At 44.4% G+C, this 25,232-nt stretch overlaps 1 protein-coding gene across 4 annotated transcripts; it reads right to left on the bottom strand.

Annotated features, from left to right (window-relative positions):
* Positions 1–4,546: 4,546 nt before the first annotated feature.
* ZNF555 (zinc finger protein 555) lies at positions 4,547–17,929 on the bottom strand. Of its 4 annotated transcripts, none has more exons than XM_024238339.3 (4): positions 17,822–17,929; positions 7,956–8,082; positions 7,017–7,200; positions 4,547–6,292 (listed from the first exon to the last, which is right to left on the bottom strand). In XM_024238339.3, exons 1-4 carry the CDS (start codon positions 17,822–17,824, stop codon positions 4,720–4,722), a joined length of 1,887 nt encoding a protein of 628 aa, XP_024094107.2. In that variant the 5' UTR covers positions 17,825–17,929; the 3' UTR covers positions 4,547–4,719. The 4 variants fall into 4 exon arrangements, with proteins under 4 accessions (XP_024094107.2, XP_002828471.3, XP_024094108.2 ...); XM_002828425.6 differs by having other exon boundaries at positions 4,547–6,289; XM_024238340.3 differs by having other exon boundaries at positions 7,017–7,077.
* Positions 17,930–25,232: the final 7,303 nt, after the last annotated feature.

Here is a 25,232-nt window from a genome sequence, read left to right as displayed (position 1 = left end):
GCCACATGTTCCCAACAGCAAGAGGAGTTTGGGGATCCATAAAGACGTTTCCCAGCATGAAGACACAGAGCTGAACTCGAGATGAGAACTTTGGAGCTGGAAGTGGCCTCAGGAAAGGCCCTAGAAAACAAGATGCGGATGCCCCTTGTCTGAAGACAGGATCAGGATGCTCCCAGGCAGGGTATTCCTGGGAAGAAGTGTAGGGTCCCCGTTTTATGTTTCAGAACCACAGCATTCCCAAAGATCAGATGGGAAGAACCTGGTGTAAACTCAAAGACAGGTTCTGGAAGACCTCCCTCTTCTCTCCTGTTATGTGCATGAGATGAAGTCAGGTATGGCCCTTGTGGGTGTTGCAAAACTTCAGACTGGGTTTCAAACAGGGTCTGATGACAATCCTTGTCACCCAGCCCTACATTTCCTCCAGAGAATTCCAAGATGGTAGGGGAAGTCTTATTTTTTTATTTTTATTTTTTTTGAGACAGTCTTACTCTGTCACCCAAGCTGGAATGCAGTGGCACGATCATGGCTCCTCAAGGCCTCAAGTGATCCTCCTGCTTCAGCCTGCCAAGTAGCTGGGACCACCGACATGCCCCACCCCACCTGGGTCACTTTTTTTTTGTAGAGTTGAGGTCTCTCTATATTGCCCAGACTGGTGTCTAGCTCCTGACCTCAAGTGATCCTCTTGCCTCAGTCTCCCAAAATGTTGAGATTACAGGCATGAGTCACCGTGCCCAGCTAGGGAAAAGTCTTACTGCGAACTTACATATCAAGTTTCAGGAAAGTTTTGAATTCCTTTTTTTTTTTGAGACAGGTTCTTGCTGTGTCACCCAGTGTAGAGTGCACTGCGTGATCATAGTTCACTGCAGCCTCAACCTCCTGGGCACAAGCAACCCTCCCGCCTCAGCTTCCCAAAGTGCTGGGATTATAGGCATGAGCCACTGCACCTGGTCTTGAGTTCTTTAACATACTGAAAGCATTTTTATTGTTTAACTTTAAAATATACATACAACAAAATTTGCTATTTTAAGAGTAGCCTTATGAGTTTTCATAAATGCTTGTTTTCACCACTACAATCATGATAGAACACTCTTACGCCCATTTGTACTCAAATGTCCTACTTCTAACCAGCGATTTGTTCGTTTCCTTTATCTTTGCCTTTTCCATGTCTTATAAAAGGAATACCATATAGCCTTAGGAGTCTTTTTGTAAAATTTGATGCCCTATTTGTAAAATTAATTATACTTGCTTTCCAGTGTTCTAAATTTAAGTTTTGACAATGCCCAATATAGGTTAAGCACAGGTTAAGCCTTCAAACTTGATTCCATCATCATGAGCTACATGAATATACATGAATATACAAGACTGTGGTCCCTGGGCTTAACTTTCTTCATCTAAGAGGGAATGATGGGTAAGTGGGTGTTAAGAAATCACATGCATCTATAGAGCATTATGAAAATTTATGTTAACATGGAAAGTAATGGAGATTATTGGATATTGTTTGCTCTTTAATAAAACTCTAAGGTGTTACATGTTTTTCCTCTTCCCTAGTTAATTCTGGAAGTTCAGAGATTGAAATGATACCTGAGAAAACTTAAATAGGCTTTTGGGGCTTTCTGGCTCATTAAAACAAAAGCTTCTGCCTCCTTGGCCTATAAAACACATGAAAAATTTTCTCATTTCAGGATGTCAAACATGTCTTCTTTTGTTCCAGAACTCACCTCTAAACCACAAAAATGATCAAACATCCCCCTCTTCTCCCCAATATGACTGGCTGCTGCTGCTTTACTGATCAGTTTTCAGCTCCAATTAACTTCTGCTTTGTAGATGAGAACTTTGGGAGTTCCCGGAGAATTATATTCGTGACCTGAGAACATCCAATCCAAACCAAAGCCCGGCTTCCTTGAACACTCACCAAAATCACAGAACACAAGGCCAAATCTGATAGTAAATCCTTTTAAACACCCTCTGACTGATACAAGCCACAGCCCCCTTTCTTGATCATGTATTCAAACTTCAACTCAACACAGCGAATTTTCTTTGACTACCAGTGTGATCCTGGTGGTTTCTGGGTAGGGGGCATTGACAAAACCATTATTTCCACTTTTTAATTGTTATTAACCAAAAATAAGAAATCATTTTAGGCCAGGCATGGTGGCTCACGCCTGTAATCCCAGCACTTTGGGAGGCCGAGGTGGGCAGATCACCTGAGGTCAGGAGTTCAAGACCAGCCTGGCCAACATGGTGAAACCCCATCTCTACTAAAAATACAAAAATTAGCTGGGTGTGATGGTGCATGCCTGTAATCCCAACTACTCGGGAGGCTGAGGCAGGAGAATCACTTGAATCTGGGAGATGAGGGTTGCAGTGAGCTAAGGTCGTGCCACTGCACTCCAGCCTGGGTGACAGAGCGAGACTCTGTCTCAAAAAAAAAAAAAAAAAAAAAAGAAAATCATTTTAATGGCAAATGTTAAGTATACAGCAATTAAAAATAACATTTATATGACAAAAAATACCTGTATTTGTATATACCTGGTAATACTGATTCAAAATGTAACATGCTTAAATTATCAAAATTACAAAGTTGATTTGAAATCCATAATTCTCTCGGTAAACAAAAAATAACATCTTAGTGTTATGGGTTGAACTGGGTCTCCTAAAATTTTTACGTTGAAATCTTAATTCATGGTACTTCAGTATGCGGAGAGTTGTTGCCAACGTAATTAGTTAAGGTAAAATCGTACTGAAGTAGAGTGGGGCCTAACCCAATGAGTGATGTGTATGTATAAAAATATTGTCACATGGAGAGACACACACACAGGGGGAATGCCATGTGAAAATTAGAGTTATGCTGCCACAAGCTAAGGAACTACCAGAAACTAGGTGAGTTCTGAAACAGATCCTTCCCTAGCATCTTCAGAAAAAGCATGGTCCTGCCAATGCCTTGTTTCTGGATTTCTGGGTCCAGAACTGAGAAACAAAAAGTTTGTTTTCCTATGTCACCCAGTTTTTGTACTTTGTTATGGCAGCCCTGGGAAATTAATATAGTCTCTAAACAACTAATTTGAAAGCACACTAAATAGGATTTTTTTTCTTTTTTTGCTTGTGAGATGGAGTCTTTCCTTGTCTCCCAGGCTGGAGTGCAGTGATCTTGGCTCACTGCAACCTCCACCTCCTGGGTTCAAGTGATTCTCCTGTCTCAGCCTCCCAAGTAGCTGGGGTTACAGGTACTCACCACCATGCCTGGCTAATTTTTGTGTTTTTAGTAGAGACAGGGTTTCACCATGTTAACCAGGCTGGTCTCAAACTCCTGACCTCAAGTGATCTGCCCACCTCAGCCTCCCAAAGTGCAGGGATTACAGGCATGAGCTACTGTGCCCAGCTAAATAGGATATTTCTAAGAAATATCTACAGAAGGTTTTCCTTGAAACAAAATCCACAATATTTTTAATGATACATAATCAAACCTAATAATTTAACCTATATCAAGAAACTGCATTCAGTTGTGAGTAACAGAAATCTCCCTAAATCTAATATATGAGGAAGGTATTTGTTCTCACATAGGACTGGGTGGGCACACTTAAAAATGCAATAGGGTACAAAGTCCCATGTGTTGTTTTTCTTCTTTGACTGCAATACTGTGGCTTTTGTGGTGGAATCAGGATCACAGAGCCACTGCAAGTATTAAGATAACAAGGTGTTCACTATATAAATTAGACCCCATGCAAATATGTTAAGATCTACAGAATGGGAGAATCAGAAGCTCAGAGACTGCCAAACAAGACAGTCTGAATCAGTGGTCAAGAGGTCATGCAGGGTTTTGAGAAAAATCCAGACTGTAGGTGACTGACCACACAGGCATATCCCTGATACCAAGTTAATGGAGATGTCTGAGGAAGACTACACCTCTGACACAGTGGAAGTCAAGCACTTAAGTGTTTCTTTTGATGGTACTCTTGACTGGCAGGAATAAGAATCTAGAAAATAAGCTGAAGGTTGATGTTCATGAAGCCCCTATGCATCTGTCCATCTCCATTTAATGTGACCCCAAAAGCTCAGCAATGACTTACTTCTTCACTTCTTCATTCTAAATTTCATTCAAGTTATTGCTATTGGTAAATTTGGACATGGAACCATAAAGGAAATGCATTCCAGCAAATGAAGTTCCTAACATTACCCACACTGACAACAATGCAGAAGAACTATCTGCAACTCTGGATTTCTCTGTCATATCACAAGTCAAAGCCTACTGTCCAATTCACAATCACAAGCAAAGACAAACAGCAGTGGGCAAACATTAAAAATTACAATTCATTTAAGGCTATACTCCTTAAACAACTTTGCATAATTACAAAATTCTGCCAACTACTTCTTAAAAAATGGAATAAGACTCCTCTGGCCAAACAATAAAAATACTCCCAGTAAGAAAGGTAGAAAATATAATAGATACATGATATCCAATACCTGCCATACTAAGTCAGTTACAATTTAAGAAATTAAATAAAACTTGAACCTACTTGCATATTAAAAATACACTTCAAATCATCCATGAGTCCAAAACACTCTAAGATGAAAGTTTTATTTACTGAATTGTAAGAAACTACCTGTTAAAGTTCATGTAGGACAGCTGAGAGTATTTGGAGAATTATTTTTCAACTAAATGTTTATTTGCAAATGAACTACAGACACACTCCTTGAGTGTCCACTTTCAGGATAAGGAACTCATAAAGGCAACACCATATTTACAACTTTGATCAGATCTCTCTCCTGGTGTGACTTTTCTGAAGCACTGCACATGAATTCATTTGCAGGAGGATGTCCTACATTACACTTATACTGTTTTTCTGTAGTGTGTATTCTCACATGTCGTCTTAAGGATGAGGAACAATTGAATGCTTTCCCACAATGCTTACATTGATAAGGTTTCTCTCCAGTGTGCAGTCTCATATGTATTGGTAAAGATGATGGCCATTTGAAGACCTTCCCACATTCCTTACATTCATAGGGCTTCTCTACAGTGTGCGTTCTCACATGTTGTTGCAAAAGTTCAGGCCAACTGAAAGCTTTCCCACACTGCTTGCATTCATAGAGTTTCTCTGCCGTATGCCTTCTCATATGTTTTTGTAAGGATATGTGGCAATAGAAAGCTTTCCCACATAGCTTGCATTCATAGGATTTGTCTTCAGGGTGCATTCTCACATGTTCTCGAAAGCAAGCAGACAAGCTGAAGGCTTTCCCACACTGCTTACATTCATAGGGTTTCTCTCTAGTGTGTGTTCTCATATGTTTTCGTAAAGATATGGGCCAATTGAAAGTTTTCCCACATTGCTTGCACTCATAGGGTTTCTCTCCAGTGTGCACCCTCATGTGTCCTCGAAAGGAGGAGGGGTGACTGAATGCTTTCCCGCACTGGTTGCATTCATAGGGTTTCTCTCCACCATGAGTCCTTTCATGTCTTCGAAAGGACTGGGGATAAATGAAGGTTTTCCCACACTGTTTGCATTCGTAGGGTTTCTCTCCAGTGTGAATCCTTTCATGTCTTCGAAAGGACTGGAGATAAATGAAGGTTTTCCCACATTGTTTGCATTCGTATGGTTTCTCTCCAGTGTGTGTTATCATGTGTCTTCGAAAAGCTGAAGAATAACTGAAGGCCTCCCCACATTCTTTACATTTATGTGGCTTCTCTCCAGTGTGTGAAATCATATGTCTTCGAAAAGTTGAGGAATAACTAAAGGCTTCCCCACAGTCCTTACATTTATATGGCTTCTCGCCAGTGTGTGTTATTGTGTGTCTTCGAAACGTTGAGGAATAACTGAAAGCTTTCCCACATTCCTTACACTTATATGGCTTCTCTCCGGTGTGACTTCTGAGATGACTAGTAAGACTTGAAAAGTCAATAAAGGCTTTCCCACATTGCTTACATTCGTAGGTTTTCTCAGCAGTGTGAATCCTTACATGCCGATTGAGGGAGGAAGTACGAGGAAAGGTTTTCCCACATAATTTACACACATAGGGTCTCTCTCCATTGTGGGTTCTCACATGCATTCTTAGGTGTGAACGACAACTGTAGGCCTGCCCACATTCCTGGCACTGATAGGGTTTGCGTCCAGTGTGAACTGTGATGGGACTCTTGAGGGATGCGCGGTGATGCATGAAGACTTTTCTGTACGTGTTGTATTCATACTGTTTTACTCCAGGCAGAATTTTCTTGTACAGATTAAGATGTGGAACCTGGCTGACGGCTTCTCCACATTGATCATTACTTTCACAGAGTCTCTCCAACACATGATTTCTACTAAAAATGAGAAGCATGTTATTGGTTTGATTAATAATGACTTGTTAGTATTTATTAGGATTAGGACTACATCTTAACCATTTTCAGTGAAAGCATAGGTTTTTCACCCCATGTAAACTATCTGAAAATGAAATAAACTGAATGCCCTGGAAGACGGTTTGACCACTGCCATTATTAAAACAGTGTTTCTTAATGTATAGGGTTTCTTTTTCTTTTTCTTTTTTTTTTTGAGACAGAGTCTTACTCTGTTACCCAGGCTGGAGTGCAGTGGTGCAGTCTTAGCTCACTGCAACCTCTGCCTCCTGGGTTCATGCAATTCTGCCTCAGCCTCCCGAGTAGCTGGGATTACAGGCCTGTGGCACCATGCCCTGCTAATTTTTGTATTTTTAGTAGAGACAGGGTTTCACCATGTTGGCCAGGCTGGTCTCGAACTCCTGGCCTCAAGTGATCTGCCCACCTCAGCCTTCCAAAGTGCTAGGATTACAGGTGTGAGCCACCGTACCCGGCCTAGGGTTTCTTGATAATGGTTTCCATATGAATTATGTTTCTAATATCACTCACTGTCTATGTCACATTTAAAGAAATATTTTTTGTAAAAATTCTGTGGATTAAACAAATTGGAGCTAGGCTTGGATGAGTTTTCTGTTTGCTTGCTTTTTTAAAATTTAATGACAGACTAAGATTCTCTCCTGAAATACTGTGTTCTCTTGCGAGTGCAACTCACCTGAGATTTTGCCCCTGGTTTGTGGGATGATCTTCAATGCTAAGACTGTCCCAAATTTTTCCTAAAACAGAGGCCAAGGAAACATTTCTGGTGAACGCAGCTATTTTAGATTTTTTGGGTATTTTTTCTCCATAAATATCCTGCTGAGAAACTGACCCACTGGCCTTAAATTGAGTTTCATCATCTGAAACCAAAAAGTAAACAAATCATATAAGAAAGCACTTGTTAGCGGAAAACGACACTGAGGAGTTTAGCGATCTCAGGACTTCATCAAACACAAAATGGTCAAAAAGGTAAGCAACTCAATAAACACAGTATTAGTAAGCATAGAAAAATTATTTAAAAAAAAATCACGGCCAGGCGCAGTGGCTCACGCCTGTAATCCCAGCACTTTGGGAAGCTGAGCGGGGTGGATCACGAGGTCAGGAGTTCAAGAGCAGCCTGACTGACATGGTGAAACCCCGTCTCTACTAAAAATACAAAAATCGGCCGTGCATGATGGCGCTCGCCTGTAATCCCAGCTACTTGGGCGCCTGAGGCAGATAATTGCTTGAACCCGGGAGGCAGAGGTTGCAGTGAGTCGAGATCACACCACTGCACTCCAGCCTGGGCGATAGAGCGAGACTCCATCTCAAAAAAAAAAAAAAAAAAAATCAAATTTTCACTGGCTTACACAAACAAATTTCACTAGGCCTATCAAAGCTCTATCCACAATGATGACACGAAGGGAGCTTTCTCTACAAAAAGAAAAAGCTGAAATACAGATTCTCATCCTCATGGAAAAACATTACATTCTAGCTCGATGACACCCGTGACTATGTCTGTCTTATTTACCAATTTATTCCCTTTCCACATTCCAAGCCTTGGAACAGGTCTGATGTGTAAGAAATACTTCTTCTCTAAATAACTATGTGAAGGAAGGAATGATGTCATCCTTACCTACTGAGGCCAGGTTCTCAAAGGTCTCCAGCATCACATCTCTGTAGAGGTCCCTCTGAGCAGAATCCAGCAAAGCCCACTCCTCCATGGTGAAGTCCACAGCCACATCCTCAAAGACCACTGAGTCCTAAAACATTCAACATATTTATGGGAGGATGGTTGAGACTGACAGCCCAGGAGCATTGTACTCAATCTGTATGTAGTTCAAACAAGACTCTGTGGTCCCCTGACATCTACCCTGTGACTCAGTTGTCACACCTCTTCCTTCCTGTCTACTCTACACTCACTTCCTCATAGATTTCACAGGACCATTAACACACTGAATTTATCTCTATACTTTTACTGGGACCAACTGAAGACATTATACTCTATCAAAAGGATTCAGACCACATTGGAGATATCAAACAAATGCTATATAAGTGAAACAAATACTTGTATTTTAAGACCACCAGTCCCTTGTCACACAAACCGTTTCATCTCCTCGCCTGCTGCACACACCATCCTTCGGCACTACACAAAGCACAGGGTCAAAACTGAATGAAGTTTTACGGGATAAAAACACTGAAGGACTGGGAACATTCCCTTCTGTTTCCTTCACCAAACATCAGGCCAAGGCGCCTGAGAGGACCCAAGTTGCAACAAGGGCCAGGTAGCCACAGCATCTTAAAGAACTCCAGGTCCAAATGGCTGAATGAAAACATTCTTTTGAGAAGTATTGATTTTAACTTGGAAACTAGAAGTTACTGAGAAATTAGACCTTAGGAAAGAGGAAAAAGACATGAGAACATAGACCTCCACACATTCCCTATACTTCGAGCCTCAGTGACGGAAGCCCAACAATTAATTCTGGGCTCTCTCTTATACACACAGGCTCACTCACTCACTAGGTATACACCGAGTGGGGTGCACACTATGCCAAAACAGCTCTTTTCACCAGAGTCAAAAGAAAGTATTCTTGGGCCAAGTATGGTGGCTCATGCCTGTAACCCCAGCATTTCGGGAGGCTGTGGCAGGCAGATCATTTGAGGTCAGGAGTTCAAAACCAGCCTGGCCAACATAGTGAAACCCCATCTCTATTAAAAATTAAAAAAAAAAAAAATTAGCCAGGCATGGTAGTGCACACCTGTAGTCCCAGCTACTTGGGAGGCTGAGGCACGAGAATTGCTTGAACCTGGGAGGCAGAGGTTGCAGTGCGCCAAGGTCATGCCACTGCACTCCAGCCTGGGTGATAGAGCAGGACTCAGTCTCAAAAAAAAAAAAAAAAAAAAAAGTATTCTTGTTAACCTTAAGGATAAGGTTAGGAGTCCCACTTTGCAAAGGAGTTAACTGAAGTCCAAACCATTTGACTACGAATTTGCCAATTTGCCATGGTTATTTATTTTATGTTTATTTTATTTTTATTATTTATTTATTTATTTATTTTGAGATGGAGTCTCGCTCTGTCACCCAGGCTGGAGTGCAGTGGCGCAATCTCGGTTCACTGCAAGCTCCGCCTCCTGGCTTCACTCCATTCTCCTGCCTCAGCCTCCCGAGTAGCTGGGACTACAGGCGCCCGCCACCACGCCCAGCTAATTTTTTGTATTTTTAGTAGAGACGGGGTTTCACCATGTTAGCTAGGATGGTCTCGATCTCCTGACCTCGTGATCCACCTGCCTCGGCCTCCCAGAGTGCTAGGATTACAGGTGTGAGCCACTGCGCCCGGTGAATTTGCCATGGTTATAAAAGACATAAAGGACTCAATAGTGCCTTCCTAGAAAATTCTGTGTCTCAAATTCCAGGAGGAAGTGATTCCCCACATACCACTCTAGAGGCTGTACTCTCGATTTCTCATTATTTCCATATTGCATATTGGGCACAGGTGCATGGAACCCCTGAGATGCACGGTTCCTTCAAACCTGCTTTCTGAGAAAAATCAACTCACCATCCATGAGCAGGAGACAGACAAAATACTGTCACGCAGCAATTCTGATGCTAGAACACCCCTATTCACAGACCAGCAGAGTATCTACAGGACCCTCCTACTGGCACAGGGGACAATATGAGCTCCCTGGGTCAGCCTTAATTGCTCACAGTACAGTGTATTTGCAGTGTTTTTTTAATAATAAAGTTCCCATATGCAGAAAGAAGTTAACATTGCAGGCCTTAGATTTTATCCTTAGAAAGGCTTTCTGGCAATGTTGCCCTTAGCTGGTGTCTGGGAACTTGGGTTTTGGGAAGGTTCACTCCACCCTAATTCAGATTACTCATGGCGCAAACACTACTGTTAATGCTGAACAGCTGCTTTCCTTCTGGAAATGGAATCTGTGTACATACCAGGCAGGGGATGCTTATGTGATCAGCCAGCAATAAAAATCCTGGGCACTGGCCAGACGCAGTGGCTCCCACCTGTCACCCCAGCACTTTGGGAGGCTGAGGCAGGCGGATCACTTGAGGTCAGGAGTTTGAGACCAGCCTGGCCAACATGGGGAAACCCCGTCTCTACTAAAAATACAAAATTAGCCGGGCGTGGTGGCACGTGCCTGTAATCCCAGCTATTTGGGAGGCTGAGGCACGAGAATAGCTTGAACCCGGGAGGTGGAGGTTGCAGTGAGCCAAGATCGCGCCACTGCACTACAGCCTGGGCAACAGAGTAAGACTTCATCTAAAAAAAATCCTGGGTGGCAGGGCGCGGTGGCTCACGCCTGTAATCCCAGCACTTTGGGAGGCCGAGATGGGCGGATCATGAGGTCAGGAGCTTGAGGCCATCCTGGCTAACACGGCGAAACCCCGTCTCTACTAAAAATACAAAAAATCAGCCGGGTGCGGTGGCGGGCGCCTGTAGTCCCAGCTAATCGGGAGGCTGAGGCAGGAGAACGGCGTGAACCCGGGAGGCGGAGCTTGCAGTGAGCCGAGATCACGCCACTGCACTCCAGCCTGGGGGACAGAGCGAGACTCCAGCTCAAAAAAAAAAAAAAAGAAAAAGGAAAAAAACAAAGAGCAGTGTTTGGTTTTTGTTCTCTCCTCCAGGTAGGAGAAAGGGCCCCATGTTCTGAAAGGTGAGCTTTGGGTGAGGAAAATGGTAAAAGTTTGTGTTGCATTGGGAGGGAAAAGAAAGTTAATTCCCAAGGCTGGAGCACAATTTTAGGTAAACGCTGGGGAAGCAGGGGACACTCCACGCTTTTTTAAAACCTGCTGCTGGTTAAAAAAAGGCTGGAGTGTTCCCTGCTTCCCCCTGGTTTACCTCCTGACCAGCCATGGTCTTCCCTGCTAGCATAATGCTATCTCTGTAAATGCTGAACTGGCAGTGGTTTGTTGTGACGTGGTCCCCCAGAAAGATATGTCCGTGTCTTAATTCCTGGTGGCTGTGACTATAACCTTATTTGTAAATAGGGTCCTTGCAGATGTAATCAAGTAAAATGACATCATCTAATCCAATGGGCCCTACTCCAATATGACTGGTGTCTTTATTTTTTATTTTTTTCAGATTAAGTAACTTTATTAGCATCAGTTCAGCTAATAAATGCTGAAGGCAGGATTTGAACCTGCATCTACTATATTCCAAGGATTTTTTCTCCAATTTTTTAACTGTGGTAAATACATATAACATACAATTTACCATCTTAACCATTTTTTTTATTATAAGTTTTAGGGTACATGTGCACAACGTGCAGGTTAGTTACATATGTATACACGTGCCATGTTGGTGTGCCGCACCCAGAAACTCGTTATTTAACATTAGGTTTATCTCCAAATGCTATCCCTTCCCCCTCCCCCGACTGGTGTCTTTATAAGAGGAAAATGTCACATGAAGACAGAAACACACATGGAAGGTGGAGGGAGAGACTGAATTCTGGTGCCACAAGCAAAGGAACACCTGGGGCTACCAGAAGCTCTAAGAGACGAGGACTACTACTGCATCGGCATGTGTCATAAAAATGAGAGAAAATGGTAGAAAAATCTTTGTCATTTTAAAAACACTACAGGGATCATCTCAGTCAGTTTTTTGTTTTGTTTTTTTAAGTGACAGACACAACTTCCTTGCTCTTTGCCCCTGGTGCATGGATTGGAATTTAAACTGTAAGTATTAGAAATAAGATTAGGTCTCCACAACTGATTTTTACTATCATTTTTCCTATTGGAGGTTCAGGGAAAACGGAAACAAATGAAAAGAGAGGCAATCTCTAAGTGGAGATACACTTTTGGAATTTGAAATAGTAGTTTCTAGTTTGTTAATGCGCTCTTATGAAAACCTATTTCGACAACCTCAAGAGTTGACGGTTTTCAAACCAGATGTGCATATTTTTAACTGGGTCAATTTGAACTCTAGATTCATGAGACCAAAAGGGCTTAGGAAACTCTCGCTTGCAACTTGATCTTGGAACACAGCTGTCCAACCCGGCAATACCTAGCTTTACTGCTGCAGAAGAAAAGCCTTCAGTGTTTTATAGAATTCTGAACTCAGATCCCAACTGCGTGGACTTGACTGTAAGCTGAAACCTGACACTGCCCACTGCTAATTCATCCTCACTATGTCCACTGCTAACTTAGCCTTCACTATGCTGACCTGACAGCAGGGCTAGGCTCAATGAACAGGACTCTAATTCAGGAAACACTGCAGAGTTAGACGCTCCCGGGTAAGGCCCTGAACTATGAAAAACATCAGGGGTGGTGGCTGGTCCGTGTGGCTCACTCACAGTTGCCCACAGTGAAGGACTGGCTTGACCTTGGATGGAACTGTCTGAAATCGAGCTGCTCTTTTCAGAGCTGTGACCGAAACGCTCCCCTCTTCCTGAAGGAAATGTCGCATGCAGCTGTGAGTGCTCTGAATTCAGGCTGGCTGCTAAGCCTCCGATCACACCCGACAATGCTGAGACAGCAGCAAGTGGCCCCACTTCCTGAACTTTCCATAAAGGACACCTCCAGGTGTCGTCCACACTGGAGAGGTCAATGAACTGGTATCACAGACATGCAAAACTGCTTGAAAATGATGCCTCGGGCAGAGCCTCTGAAACTGAGGACTAAACTGATTTATTTGGTCTACATTGAGAACCCTAGGACAGGAGGCCCACAGTGGGAGGTCACACTGGGGGCTCTGCTAACCCGACTGCCTGACCAATGTTAAGTCCTGCTTGGGGTGTCCCAACCATTGCAAACAGTGTGTTTCCAAGGGGTCTGACTAGCTGTCCCCTCGGGGATTGGACTTGTTTTGTACTTACCCTGGCACTCAGGACACTGCCTTGTCCCTGGAAGACACACAGGTCTAAGTTTGACTTACTGGCCAGAGTTACGCTGTGCAGGAATTGGTGCCTCTCTCCAGTAAAAAAATAGTTAACGGGGGCAGGAAGAGAATAATACAGAAACTTAATAAGCCACCTGGCTTTCTAAGACCTTTGTGGTCCAAGCATATGAAAAAATGCTCAACACCACTAATCATCGGAGAAATGCAAATAAAAAGCACAATGAAATACCATCTCACACCAGTCAGAATGGCTGTTATTAAAAAGTTAAAAAATAACAGATGTTGGCCAGGCGCGGGGGCTCACGCCTGTAATCCCAGCACTTTGGGAGGCCGAGGCGGGCAGATCACGAGGTCAGGAGATCGAGACCATCCTGGCTAAAACGGTGAAACCCCGTCTCTACTAAAAATACAAAAAATTAGCCGGGGGTGGTGGCGGGCGCCTGTAGTCCCAGCTACTCAGGAGGCTGAGGCAGGAGAATGGCGTGAACCCGGGAGGTAGAGCTTGCAGTGAGCCGAGATCGCGCCACTGCACTCCAGCCTGGGCGACAGAGCGAGACTCTGTCTCAAAAAAAATAAAAAATAAAAAATAACAGATGTTGGCAGGGCTGTGAAAGGGAATGCTTATACATGGTTGGAGGGAATGTAAATTAGTACAACCTCTATGAAAAGCAGTATGGAGATTTCTCAAAGAACTAAAAACAGAACCACCGTTCAATCCAGCAATCCCACCACTGGGCATCTACCCAAAAGAAAAGAAATCATTCTACCAAAAAACACATCACTTGTGTGTTCACTGCAGCAGTATTCACAATAGCAAAAACATGGAATCAACCTAGGTGACCACGGACAGTGGGCTAAAGAAAATGTGGTCCGTCTACACCGTGGAATACTACACAGCCATAAAAAAGAACTAAATCATGTCCTTGGCAGCAACATGGATGCAGCTGGAGGCCATTATCCTCAGCAAACTAATGCAGAAACAGAAAACCAAATATGGCATGTTCTTACTTATAAGTGGGAAGTAAATCTTGGGTAGACATGGACATAAAACTGGAAACAATAGACGCTGGGGATTCCAAATGGAGGGACAGAGGGGGAAAGGGCTGACAACCTTCCTCATGGCTACGATGTCCACTATCTGGGTGACAAGCTCAATGGAAGCCCAAATCTCAGCATCATGCAATATTCCCTGGTAACCTGCACATGTGCCCTATGAATCTGAAATAAAAATGGAAATTGAAAAAATAATAATTCCATTGCAGCCAATGGAATTTACCTTAACTGGCCAAGTCCAGGAGCCCTAAACAGGACAAGTGAAATCACTACTGCAGTGTGGTCTCATCCTACTTCACAGGGGCCTCCCATAATAATCCCGTGGTAAAGACACCTGTGCAGTGGCCTAGGCGCAGACTGCAGGAAGAGCCAACCCAAACGCCTGAGGGCCCCTAACCTTAGAAAGTCCTGCCTGCAAAGTTGGCCCTTGGCTGGCATAACTGAGCCTGGATTTGGGGAGGGTTCTCATCCCAATAGAGGAGTTGCTTACCGTGCTGAAACTGTTTATGCAACAATGTGTTTACCCTAAAGATCTGCTTTCCTCCTGGGTGTCTGAAATCTTGGCACAGCCAGGCACAGGGTACCTCTGTGACCATACGCCAATTTTAAAACACCCTGGTTGGGGGCATGGTGGTTCACACCTATAATCCCAGCACTCTGGGAGGCTGAGGCGGGCGGGCCACCTGAGGTCAGGAGTTCGAGAAAAGCCTGGCCAACATGGCGAAACCCTGTATCTGCTAGAAATACATAAAAATGGCCGGGTGCAGTGGCTCCCGCCTGTAATCCCAGCACTTTGGGAGGCTGAGGCGGGCAGATCAACTGAGGTCAGGAGTTTGAGACCAGCCTGGCCAACATGGTGAAACCCCATTTCTACTAAAAATACAAAAATTAGCTGGGCGTGGTGGTGGATGCCTGTAATCCCAGCTACTCAGGAGGCTGAGGCAGGAGAATTGCTTGAACACGGGAGGCAGAGGTTGCAGTGAGCCAAGTTCCTGCCACTGCACCCCAGCCTGGGTGAAAAGGGCGAAACTCCCTCTTAAAAAAAAAGAGAGAGAAAGGAAAGAGAGAGAAAGGAAAAAAAGAAAAGAAAAGATAGATTAGGCAGGCATGGTGGCAGGTGCCTACAGTCCCAGCTACTTTAGAGGCTGAGGCAGAAGAATCACTTGAACCCAGTAGGCAAAGATTGCAGTGAGCCGAGACAGCACCACTGCATTCCAGCCTGGGCGATAGAGCGAGACCCTGTCTCAAAACAAAACAAAACAAAACAAAACAAAACAAAAACAAAGTAAAGGAACACAGCCCTGAGGCAGCCCCTGTGTTTGGGGAAATCTGATCAGTGCCAGGGCCGGCATTGCAGAGGATAAACACTTTAATATATGGAGCTGGGACAAATTGTCATCTAAACAAGAAAAATATCTTGTGTTCTACCTATTTCAGGAACAACAAAAAATGTATTCGAGAATTAAGGAAAGGGTGCTGCAGTATTGCAAGCAGAACAGAATCATCTACCGTCAAAAATTCTCTGCCATATCAAGGAGAATAACAGATTTTGGTAAATTTTTATAATTTATCTGCAACATGTTTCGTGGCAATGTATTCATTTTTCTGCACCTATGGTGGAAAGGAGATTTTTCTCTATTTCTCTGAGACTCTTCTCCCCAGTAACATTTTGAAGTCTAGGCCCTGGAATCCTATTTGTTGTCATTCAAAAGAAAAGAACAAGTCTGGTCGAGGAGGGAGAATCACCTGAGCTCAGGAGTTCGAGACCAGCCTGGGTAACAAAGTGAGACCCCCCCCATCCCTAAAAACAAAAAAAATACAAAAACTTAGGCATGGTGGCACACACCTGGAGTCCCTGTGTTCAGAAGGCTGAGGCAGGAAGATTGCTTGAGCCCAGGAGGTGGAGGCTGCAGTGAGCTGTGATCGCACCACTGCACTCCAACATGGGCAACAGAGCTCTCAAAAAAATTATAGTAATAAAAGAAAACAGAAAATAACAGATCTGAGAAACTACACACACTCCAGGGAATGTTTAACAAATGGAACGTAAGACAAAGATTTTAATTTTTTTCCTGAAATTCACCCCGTTGGAAGTTTTTTGTTGTTGTTGTTTTTGAGACGGAGTCTTGCTCTGTCACCCAGGCTGGAGTGCAATGGCGCGTTCTCAGCTCACCGCAACCTCCGCCTTCCGCGTTCAAGTGATTTTCCCGCCTCAGTCTCCCGAGTAGCTGGGACTACAGGCACCCGCCACCACGCCCAGCTAATTTTTGTATTTCTAGTAGAGACGGGGTTTCTCCATGTTGGCCAGGCTGGTCCCCAACTTCTGACCTCAAGTAACCTGCTCACCTCGGCCTCCCAAAGTGCTGGGATTACAGGCTTGAGCCACTGCGCCCGGCCTGGAAATATTTTACCTTCCAACTTCTACTAATTAAATGTACGTTTCACTTACTAAAAACTGCTGACTCGAAAAAGTGAAAATCTTTTCACAGTGACAAACCCAGGGAGGGGTCAAGTCTGGCCAGGCTACCACGAGGGACGCCCTCCCACCCCCAACTCAAGTGTTCCCTCAGCAAGGAATCCCATTGCTAGTACTCAAAACAGATCTGAGAAACTTCCTGAAATCCACACTTTCTAGGGAACCGTGAAAGAATGTATTTCCGTGGTTTTCGCCCGCTCGTTTGCAGTCAGTTGCTACAGCAGTCCGAGGACATTAATACACCAGCCTCCCGGGCGTCCCCGATGTGGGTCTGCGAGCGTTTGCTTTTGGGGTCCTCGCTCTCCCTTGTTTCTCTAGTCTTTTCAGTTACTTTTCTTCCTTGTGTGCGAGAACCCAGGGACCAGGAACCCTTGTTTTTTTTCCCCTTACCTACCCCAGGCATCTTGGGGTCAGAGGGGACAAGAAGTCCTCAAGAAAGAAAACCGGGACTCAGGGGAGGAAACCTCGCACGCCCCAGGGGCTGCCTTTGCAGATGGGGGCGTCAGAGACGCCCCCCATCCGCCCCCGCCAAAGCCCCACCGCTCCCGGGCTGTCCCGGGAGGAGCCCGCGGTCCCCCAGAGACCGCGGCCGGGGGCGCGGGGCCACCAAGGAGCTGAGCCGCAGGAGCACGGGCGGAGGCGGCACCGACCAGGGACCCGCACCCCAGGAGGCCCCGCGGCGTCTGCCCCAGGGCGGGTCCCGGGGGAGCATGGACCGCACCGCGAGATCTCGGGCGACTCTGCCTCCCGCGGCCCGGGGGTCCCGAAGCCGCAGCCAAACGCTCAGAGGCGTCGCGGCCCCGGGCGGGGCGTGGGGGGTCGGGAGCGCAGGGACGCTGGGGCCCCGGGACGACGGGGACGGAGTCGGGCTCCGGGCGCCGCTCCCCGCTCTGCAGCCTTGGGGCCAGAGGCGGGCGGGGACCCAGAGCTCGGAGCGCCCTAGCCGCGACCTCAGCGCGGGAGGCGGGGCCGGGTGGGACCCCGGGGGCCCAGGCTCCAGTCCTGCGCCGCCCTCGCCGGGGCCGCCCCCCGCGTCCCTCAGCTCCCCCCAGCCGCGGTCTCGGGCGGTCGCCGGTTCCTGCCGCCCTGCACCGGGATCGTCTCCTGCGCCACACTCACCATGTCCCGGGGCGATTTCTCCGCTACCGGCGCAGGTGAGCGCGACAGGAATCGAGACGCCGGGGACCGCTAGGGGTAGGCGGGGCACTCACGACTAGGACAGAGATGTCCCGTCCCAGGGGCCTGATTGGACACAGCTCGGGAAGCCGCGCTTCTGATTGGACAGTGCTGCCAACGCCGGCGACTCTGACTGGAGAATTCCCCGGTCCGTCCCCTGGCGCTGTAAATGGGGCAGTTCCCCGGATTCCGATTGGGCGTCACTGACTGGATACTTGTCTCGGCCCCGCCCCTGCCGAGCCCCTACCTCAGCCCCAACAAGGACTGAGAAAGACGTCTGCCCCACATTATGGAGCCGATTTCACCACAGAGGTGAAAATCCTATCCCCTCCCACAACGAGCATTCTGTTTGGGGGAGGCAAAACCACAGTGCTCTGGTTTGAACATTTGTGTCCCCTCCACAATTCATGCCGAAACTTAATCCCCAATGCAAGAGTAGAGAGAGGAGGTGCCTTTAGAAGAAGATTAGCCTTAGAAAAGGGCCCTCGGCCCCCCCACCACGTGAGAGCTCAGCTGCAAGGCACCAACCTAGCAGCAGAATCCAGGCCCACACCAGACACTGGCACCTAGTTTGGACTTCCCAGCCTTCAGAGTCGTGAGAAATAAATCCGTTGTTTTATAAATCACCCAACTTCAGGTATTTTCTTATAGCAACACGAATGAACTAAGACACACAGCAAACCAGCATGAAACATCTAGGAAGGTAGGAACACAAGAACACAGCACACCACGCTAGGGATGCCTGGGCCCGCAGATGGTTCTCAGAACTGCCATTGAGAATACCCACAGCAAAGGGCCCAATATTGGGCAAAGGCCCAGGAGGAAGAAGGCAACAGCAGATGGGGGCGTCTTGCTGAAAAAGCTGAGACTCTGGACTGCCTCATGCAGGATATGGGTCTTACTACAGGCAATACCCTCGAATATTTTCTACTCTATTCTTTCTCTGTCTTTAAAGCCAATTTTAACCTACGAAGAAATACAACCTCCTCTTCCCCCACTCTTGCCCCACCACCAAACACAAACACACATATGCTAGACTAACCATCCGACATGATACATGCATGTATGATTTTAAGGAAAACACTTCTAATAAGATAGCTGGAGGGAATGATCAGGATTTTATAAGCACCACTAGTCCTGGGAAAGCTGGTACTAGATCCGTCTACTCAAGACAGGAAGAATCCCATTTTTGTTTGTATTTTATTTCAGAGATGGGGTCTCACTATATTGCCCAGGCTGGTCTGGAACTCCTGGCCTCAAGGGATCCTCCCGTCTTGGGGTCTCCCCAAAGTGCTAGGATTATAGGTATGAGCCACCTCACATGGCCTCAGAATCCCATTTTTAATAAGCTCCACAGCACATCACTTTACCTCGTTAAAATACCTCATTAAAATGGAAGAAAAGCCAACACAGGGAGACCCCATCTCTACACATAATTTAAAAATTAACCAGGCATGGTGGCACTCATCTGTGGTTCCAGCTACCAGAGGCTGAACTGAGAGGATCACCTAAGCCCAGGAGGTCCAGGCTGCAGTGAGTGAGCTGTGTTCACGCCACCGCACCGCACTCCAGCCTGGGTGACAGAGTGAGACCCTGTCTCAAAATAAGGGGACAGAAGGGGTCAAGGGGAGGAAGCCTATTGCCACTTCACACAAAGTACTGCTAATTTTATTTGTAAAATGTTTAGAGCACATTGTAGCATAAAACATAAAACCAGAAAAAGCACAAATGGGGGTGTTCAGTAAATGGTAATGATTGATATATCTGAACAAAAGTTTACAAATGGATGTAAAGTAACACTTCAGCTAGCGGAAAGTAACTCACTTTCTCCCTTTTGTTTAAGGGATCACCTCCTTAAACAAAATTACCAACTACTGAAATGTAGGTAAAGTTTTTATTACATAAAATGAAGTTGACAACTAAATGCAATGTAGCCCTCTGGACTGGATCCTGGAATAGAAAGAGGATGCTAATTGAAAAACTGGTGAACAGCAAATAAAGTCTGAAGTTTTGTTAAAGTCAACGTTGGTTCATTTTGACAAATGCATCACAGTGATGTAAGATGTTAGCAAAGAGGATGAGGTGAGGGATACACTCTCTGTACTATCTTTGCAGTTTTTAATACATCTAAAGTTATTTTAAAATAAAAAGTTTATGTTAAAGAATGACCGCACCAGAGGGCTGTTCAAGAAATGAGGAAGGGATCAACCATATCAACTATTACTGAGGAATCCAGCAAGATAAGCATCCACCTGACTTATATTAATTATAACCTCATAACCTGATTGACTCCCAAAAGCCCCACCTCAGTACTATCATATTGAGGATTAAGTTTCAATATAACTTTCGAGGAGACACAAACATTCAGACCATAGCTGTATCTATCATTAATTTGGGGAAATTTTCAGTCACTGTTGCTTCAAATGTTTCTTCTGTTTCTTTCTCTTTCGCTTTTTTTTTTTTTTTTTTGAGACGGAGTCTTGCTCTGTTGCCCAGGCTGGAGTGCAGTGGCACGATCTCAGCTCACTGCAAGCTCCGCCTCAGTCTTCCGAGTAGCTGGGACTACAGGCGCCTGCCACCACGCCTGGCTAATTTTTTATATTTTTAGTAGAGATGGGGTTTCACCGTGTTAGCCAGGAGGTCTCGATCTCCTGACCTTGTGATCTGCCTGCCTCGGCCTCCCAAAGTGCTGGGATTACAGGCGTGAGCCACCACGCCCGGCTTTCTTTCTCTTTTTCTTCTCTTTCTGGTATTTCCAAAAAGTCTCCATGTTCCACCTTTTGTAATTGTCTCACAGTTCTTGACTCTTGTTCTGTTTTTTCTTTTTCATTCTTTTTTCTCATTGTATGTCAGCTTTTGAAGTATCTATTGACATCTCTTCGAGCTCACTGATTCTTTCATTGGCCATATCCATTCTTTTGATGAACCCATCAAAGGCATTCTTCATTTCTGTTATGGTGTTTTTTATTTCTAGTATTTCATTTTTATTTCTTCTTAGTGTTTTTTATCTCTTTGCTTACATTACCCATCTGTTCTTGCATGTTATGCTGTTTTTACATTAGAGCCCCTAGCATGTTAATCTTAGTTATTTTAAATTCCTGGTTGGATACTTCCAATATTTCTTTCACATCTGAGTCTGGTTCTGATGCTTGCTCTGTCTCCTCAAACTGTGGGGTTTCTTTTCTTTTAGTATGCTTTGTAATTTTTTGTTTGAGGCTGTATATGATGTACTGGGTGAAAGGAACTGAGTTAAATAAGGCTTTAGTATGGGATTTTGTGTTTCTCTGGCTAGGAGTTAGGCTTTGTTTACTATTTGCTATATAGTCATGGATGTCAGAGGCTAAAATTTCCTCTAGTGTCCTTGTGTTGTCTCCCCTGTCTTCTCTGGGGAGCTCCCTAGAGGCTTCTTTGTAAAGTAGCTGTGAGTCTTGCAGTGTCTATCCCTAATCATGGGAAAACATCAAACAAACCCATACAGCGGGACATCTGACAAAGTACCAAGTGTCAAGGATCATGGATTGAATCCTGAAACAGAGGAAGGACACTGAAGGAAAGACTGGGAAAACCTGACTGAGGTCTGGAGTTTAATTAGTGATACATACCAAGACTAATTTCTTAGTTTTGATAATTTGTTAACAGTTATGTTAACATTGGGGGTAGCTGTGCAAGGGGGTGTGAGAATGCTGTTATATCTCTAACCTTGGCCCATGGTTAAGGTGTTTCCAGTGTAAGGTCACTGTTATTCCTTGTAGTTAACATATATCTGGCACCACAGGATTCATTCTGGAATTCTCCTTGGCTTATTTATAACATTTTTTCTTTTTCTAGTAGTGAGAAACCTGGCTTTCATGCAGAGTTTACAAACGCCAATTTAAACTTTTGTTTTGTCATATGCAATGATTTTATTACCTGTATTTCAGAGCTTATGAATTTTTAATTATTCTAAGGGCTAACATAGAACTTTTTCATGTTTTCTACTCTTCAAGAGTAGTTAAGACTTTAGTTTGTAATACATTACAAAAGGAATCCTGAGGTTCTCTGAGAGCTAATTTGTCTTGGCAAAAGGCTTTAGAGAGCTGTGAGTGGTGGCTCATGCCAGTAATCCCAGCACTTTGATCTGAGACGGGTGGATCACCTGAGGCCAGAAGTTTGAGACCAGTTTGGCCAACATGGCAAAACCCCATCTCTGCTAAAAATACAAAAAATTAGCCAGGCATAATGGCATGCACCTGTAGTCCCAGCTACTTGGGAGGCTGAGGCAGAAGAATCGCTTGAACCTTGGAAGTGGAGGTTGCAGTGAGCCGAGATTGTGCCACTGCACTCCAGCCTGGGAAACAGCGAGACTCTGTCTCAAAACAAACAAACAAAAAAAAAACAAACAAAAAAAAACAAAAAAATTAGACGGGCGTGGTGGCATGCACCTATAGTCCCAGCTACTCAGGAGGCTGAGGCAGGAGAATCGCTTGAACCCAGGAGTTGGAGGTTGCAATGAGCAGAGATCATGCCGCTGCACTCTAGCCTAGGTGACACAGTGAGTATCCATCTCAACAACAACAACAACAACAAATTAAAAAACCCAACAACAACAAAACCAGCAAACAAAAAAACTAAACAGGCTTTAGGGAAAGAGCAATCTAATTATCTGATTATATGATTGGCACTAAGATGGGAATGACTCTGGCCTAATTTCTTCAATTTACATTTTAAAATAGGAGCTTAGCCCCCAGATAATATGTAATTGATGTATTAGGGTTGGGGAGTGAATATTTTTCAAAGCAGAAGATATTTCTCAATTCTTGCTTACTTTTAGAGGTTGAAGTTCAAGGAAGCCCCTGCCTTGGCACTGTATTCCAGGGAGGTATTTGGAGTTAATTTCAGGGCTTAGCAGTGACTCTTTAGAAAAGCAGTATATGATTGAAATGTAATGTGTTACAAATGAGATCACTACAAGTAATTTAAAAATGTGCTAGTAGTGCTTTTTTTTCTGAGATGGAGTCTCACTCTGAAGCCCAGGCTGGAGTGCAGTGGCACGATCTCAGCTCACTGCCAAGCTCTGCCTCCCGGGTTCGCACCATTCTCCTGCCTCAGCCTCCCTAGTAGCTGGGACTACAGGTGCCTGCCACAACGCCTGGCCAATTTTTTAGTTTTTAGTAGAGATGGGGTTTCACCCTGTTAGCCAGGATGGTCTCGGTCTTCTGACCTCGTGATCCTCCCACCTCGGCCTCCCAAAGTGCTGGGATTACAGGCGTGAGCCACTGCACCCAGCCTCTAGTAGTACTTTCATCAAAAGTAAATAGAAACATGAAATTAATTTTCACAATATATTTTATTTAAACTAATATGTTCACAATGTTAAAATTTAAACATGTAATCACTATAAAAACTACTAGTGAGATATTTCACATTACTTTTTTCATGTAAGCCTTTGAAATCTGGTGTGTATTTTATATTTACTGTACATCCTGATTTTGAATAACCACATTTCAATCTTTCAATAGCCACATGTGGCTAGTGGTTACTGTGTTAGAGCAGTTCTAGAACAAAGGAGTCCCTTTAAAAATATTTTGAAGTCATAGTCTATAAGGCAATATGAAAGCTGATCTGAATGATTTCTCCTTTTCCAGGAAAGGAAACAAAAATGAAATCATGTTAGGGCTGCATATTTTATGGGTCCCAGGAGAAACACACATAGTCTGAAAGAATGATCTCAGTCAGAAACTCAGAATGAATCATATGAATTAAACATTGGACAATGTCCAGTGCTCAGCATGTGTTTTTGGTTTATACTAAGAGCATATTATGCCACCAAATACAGATATTTACTATTATACTTAGCGTAGGAGGTATATTGAGACATTGTTCCAGACTACCACAGTTCCATATTTTGTGAAAAATTATATTGCACTGTTTTTTTTTTTGAGAGTGCGCCCAGGCTGGAGTGCAATGGTGTGATCTCAGCTCACTCCAGCCTCTGCCCCCCTGGGTTCAAGTGATTCTCCTGCCTCAGCCTCCCTAGTAGCTGGGATTACAAGTGTGTGCCACCACGTCTGGCTAATTGTTATATTTTTAGTAGAGAAGGGGTTTCATCATGTTGGCCAGGCTGGTCTCGAACTCCTGACCTCAGGTGATCCACCCGCCTCAGCCTCCCAAAGTGTTAGGATTACAGGCGTGATCCACCGCATCCAGCCTTATATTTCACTCTTTAGGAATTGTATCTTACTGTAATCTTAAACTACACTAAAATAAATAATGTCAACTTTTGTCAAATTGCTCAGAGTAGGTTTCTACTTTGGTTATAAGGAATAAAATTCATGCTTTTGTGTACACACTAGACATCTAAAGCAATCAACTATAGTTAACAAGCAGTGCTCTTACCAAAAGGTAACTCTTTCCAGAATCTGGCACACCATTTAATATCAGTATGAGCATATGGTGGGTTTAATAATTGTTTTCCATGTTTATAAGTTTTCTTTAGTTTTATAAGCAGTTAAAAAGAATCCCTTTCACTGAAATAGAATCTGTGGTGGGACTTCTAGCTTTTCTCGATCTTACACTGCTAGATTTATGTCACTGCCATAGCTATGCAATGGGTGATATTTACACTATGCTCAAACAAAGCAACCAGAAAAACCCGTCACTGAATAATACAGATATTCTGAAGTCAAGCAAGCCAACTTTCATTAACAGATCAATTTCCTTAGAAAAGTTGATGAAACTAAAGACTGAAGTTCAAACAAAAAGCCCTCTCAAGAGGGTATGAATTTCTGGTAACTTATGGGGTAAGAAAAAGAGCAAGAAACTTGGAAGTAGGGAAGAGAAAAAAGAAAAGGAGCAAGAGGGGATAGCCAGCTCTCAAAAGAGTCTCCAATAGGAAAGCAAAATCTGTATCTAGCCAGTACCAACATGTGAAGAAAGAGTGAGAACAGCAAAACTTAGAAAGGTTGCTTGAAAATCAAACAAAAAACCAAACACCTGTAATCCTAGCACTTTGGGAAGGCGAGGTGGGCGGATTGCCTGCACTCAGGAGTTCAAGACCAGCCTGGGCAACATGGTGAAACCTTGTCTCTACTAAAAAAAAAAAAAAAAAAAAAAAAAAATTAGCCATGGGTGGGCTGGGCACGGTGGCTCACGCCTGTTATCCCAGCACTTTGGGAGGCCGAGGCAGGCAGATCGTGAGGTCAGGAGATCGAGACCATCCTGGCTAACACAGTGAAACTCCATCTCTACTAAAAATACAAAAAATTAGCCGGGCGTGGTGGTGCGTGCCTGTAGTCCCAGCTACTTGGGAGGCTGAGGCAGGAGAATTGCTTGAGCCCAGGAGGTGGAGGTTGCAGTGAGCTGAGATCATGTCACT

This window comes from Pongo abelii, chromosome 20, assembly GCF_028885655.2.
Source record: "Pongo abelii isolate AG06213 chromosome 20, NHGRI_mPonAbe1-v2.0_pri, whole genome shotgun sequence".
NCBI lineage: Eukaryota > Metazoa > Chordata > Mammalia > Primates > Hominidae > Pongo > Pongo abelii.
This window is presented reverse-complemented; position numbering and strand designations above follow the sequence as displayed.

Bases quoted from the DNA above. Each gene is read 5' to 3' on its own strand.
- ZNF555 (XM_024238339.3), bottom strand. The intron at 7,201-7,955 runs GTAAGGATGACA...TTTTGGTTTCAG, and splicing joins TGAGAACCTGGCCTCAGTAG to ATGATGAAACTCAATTTAAG. The intron at 6,293-7,016 runs GTGAGTTGCACT...TCTCATTTTTAG, and splicing joins AACCAGGGGCAAAATCTCAG to TAGAAATCATGTGTTGGAGA.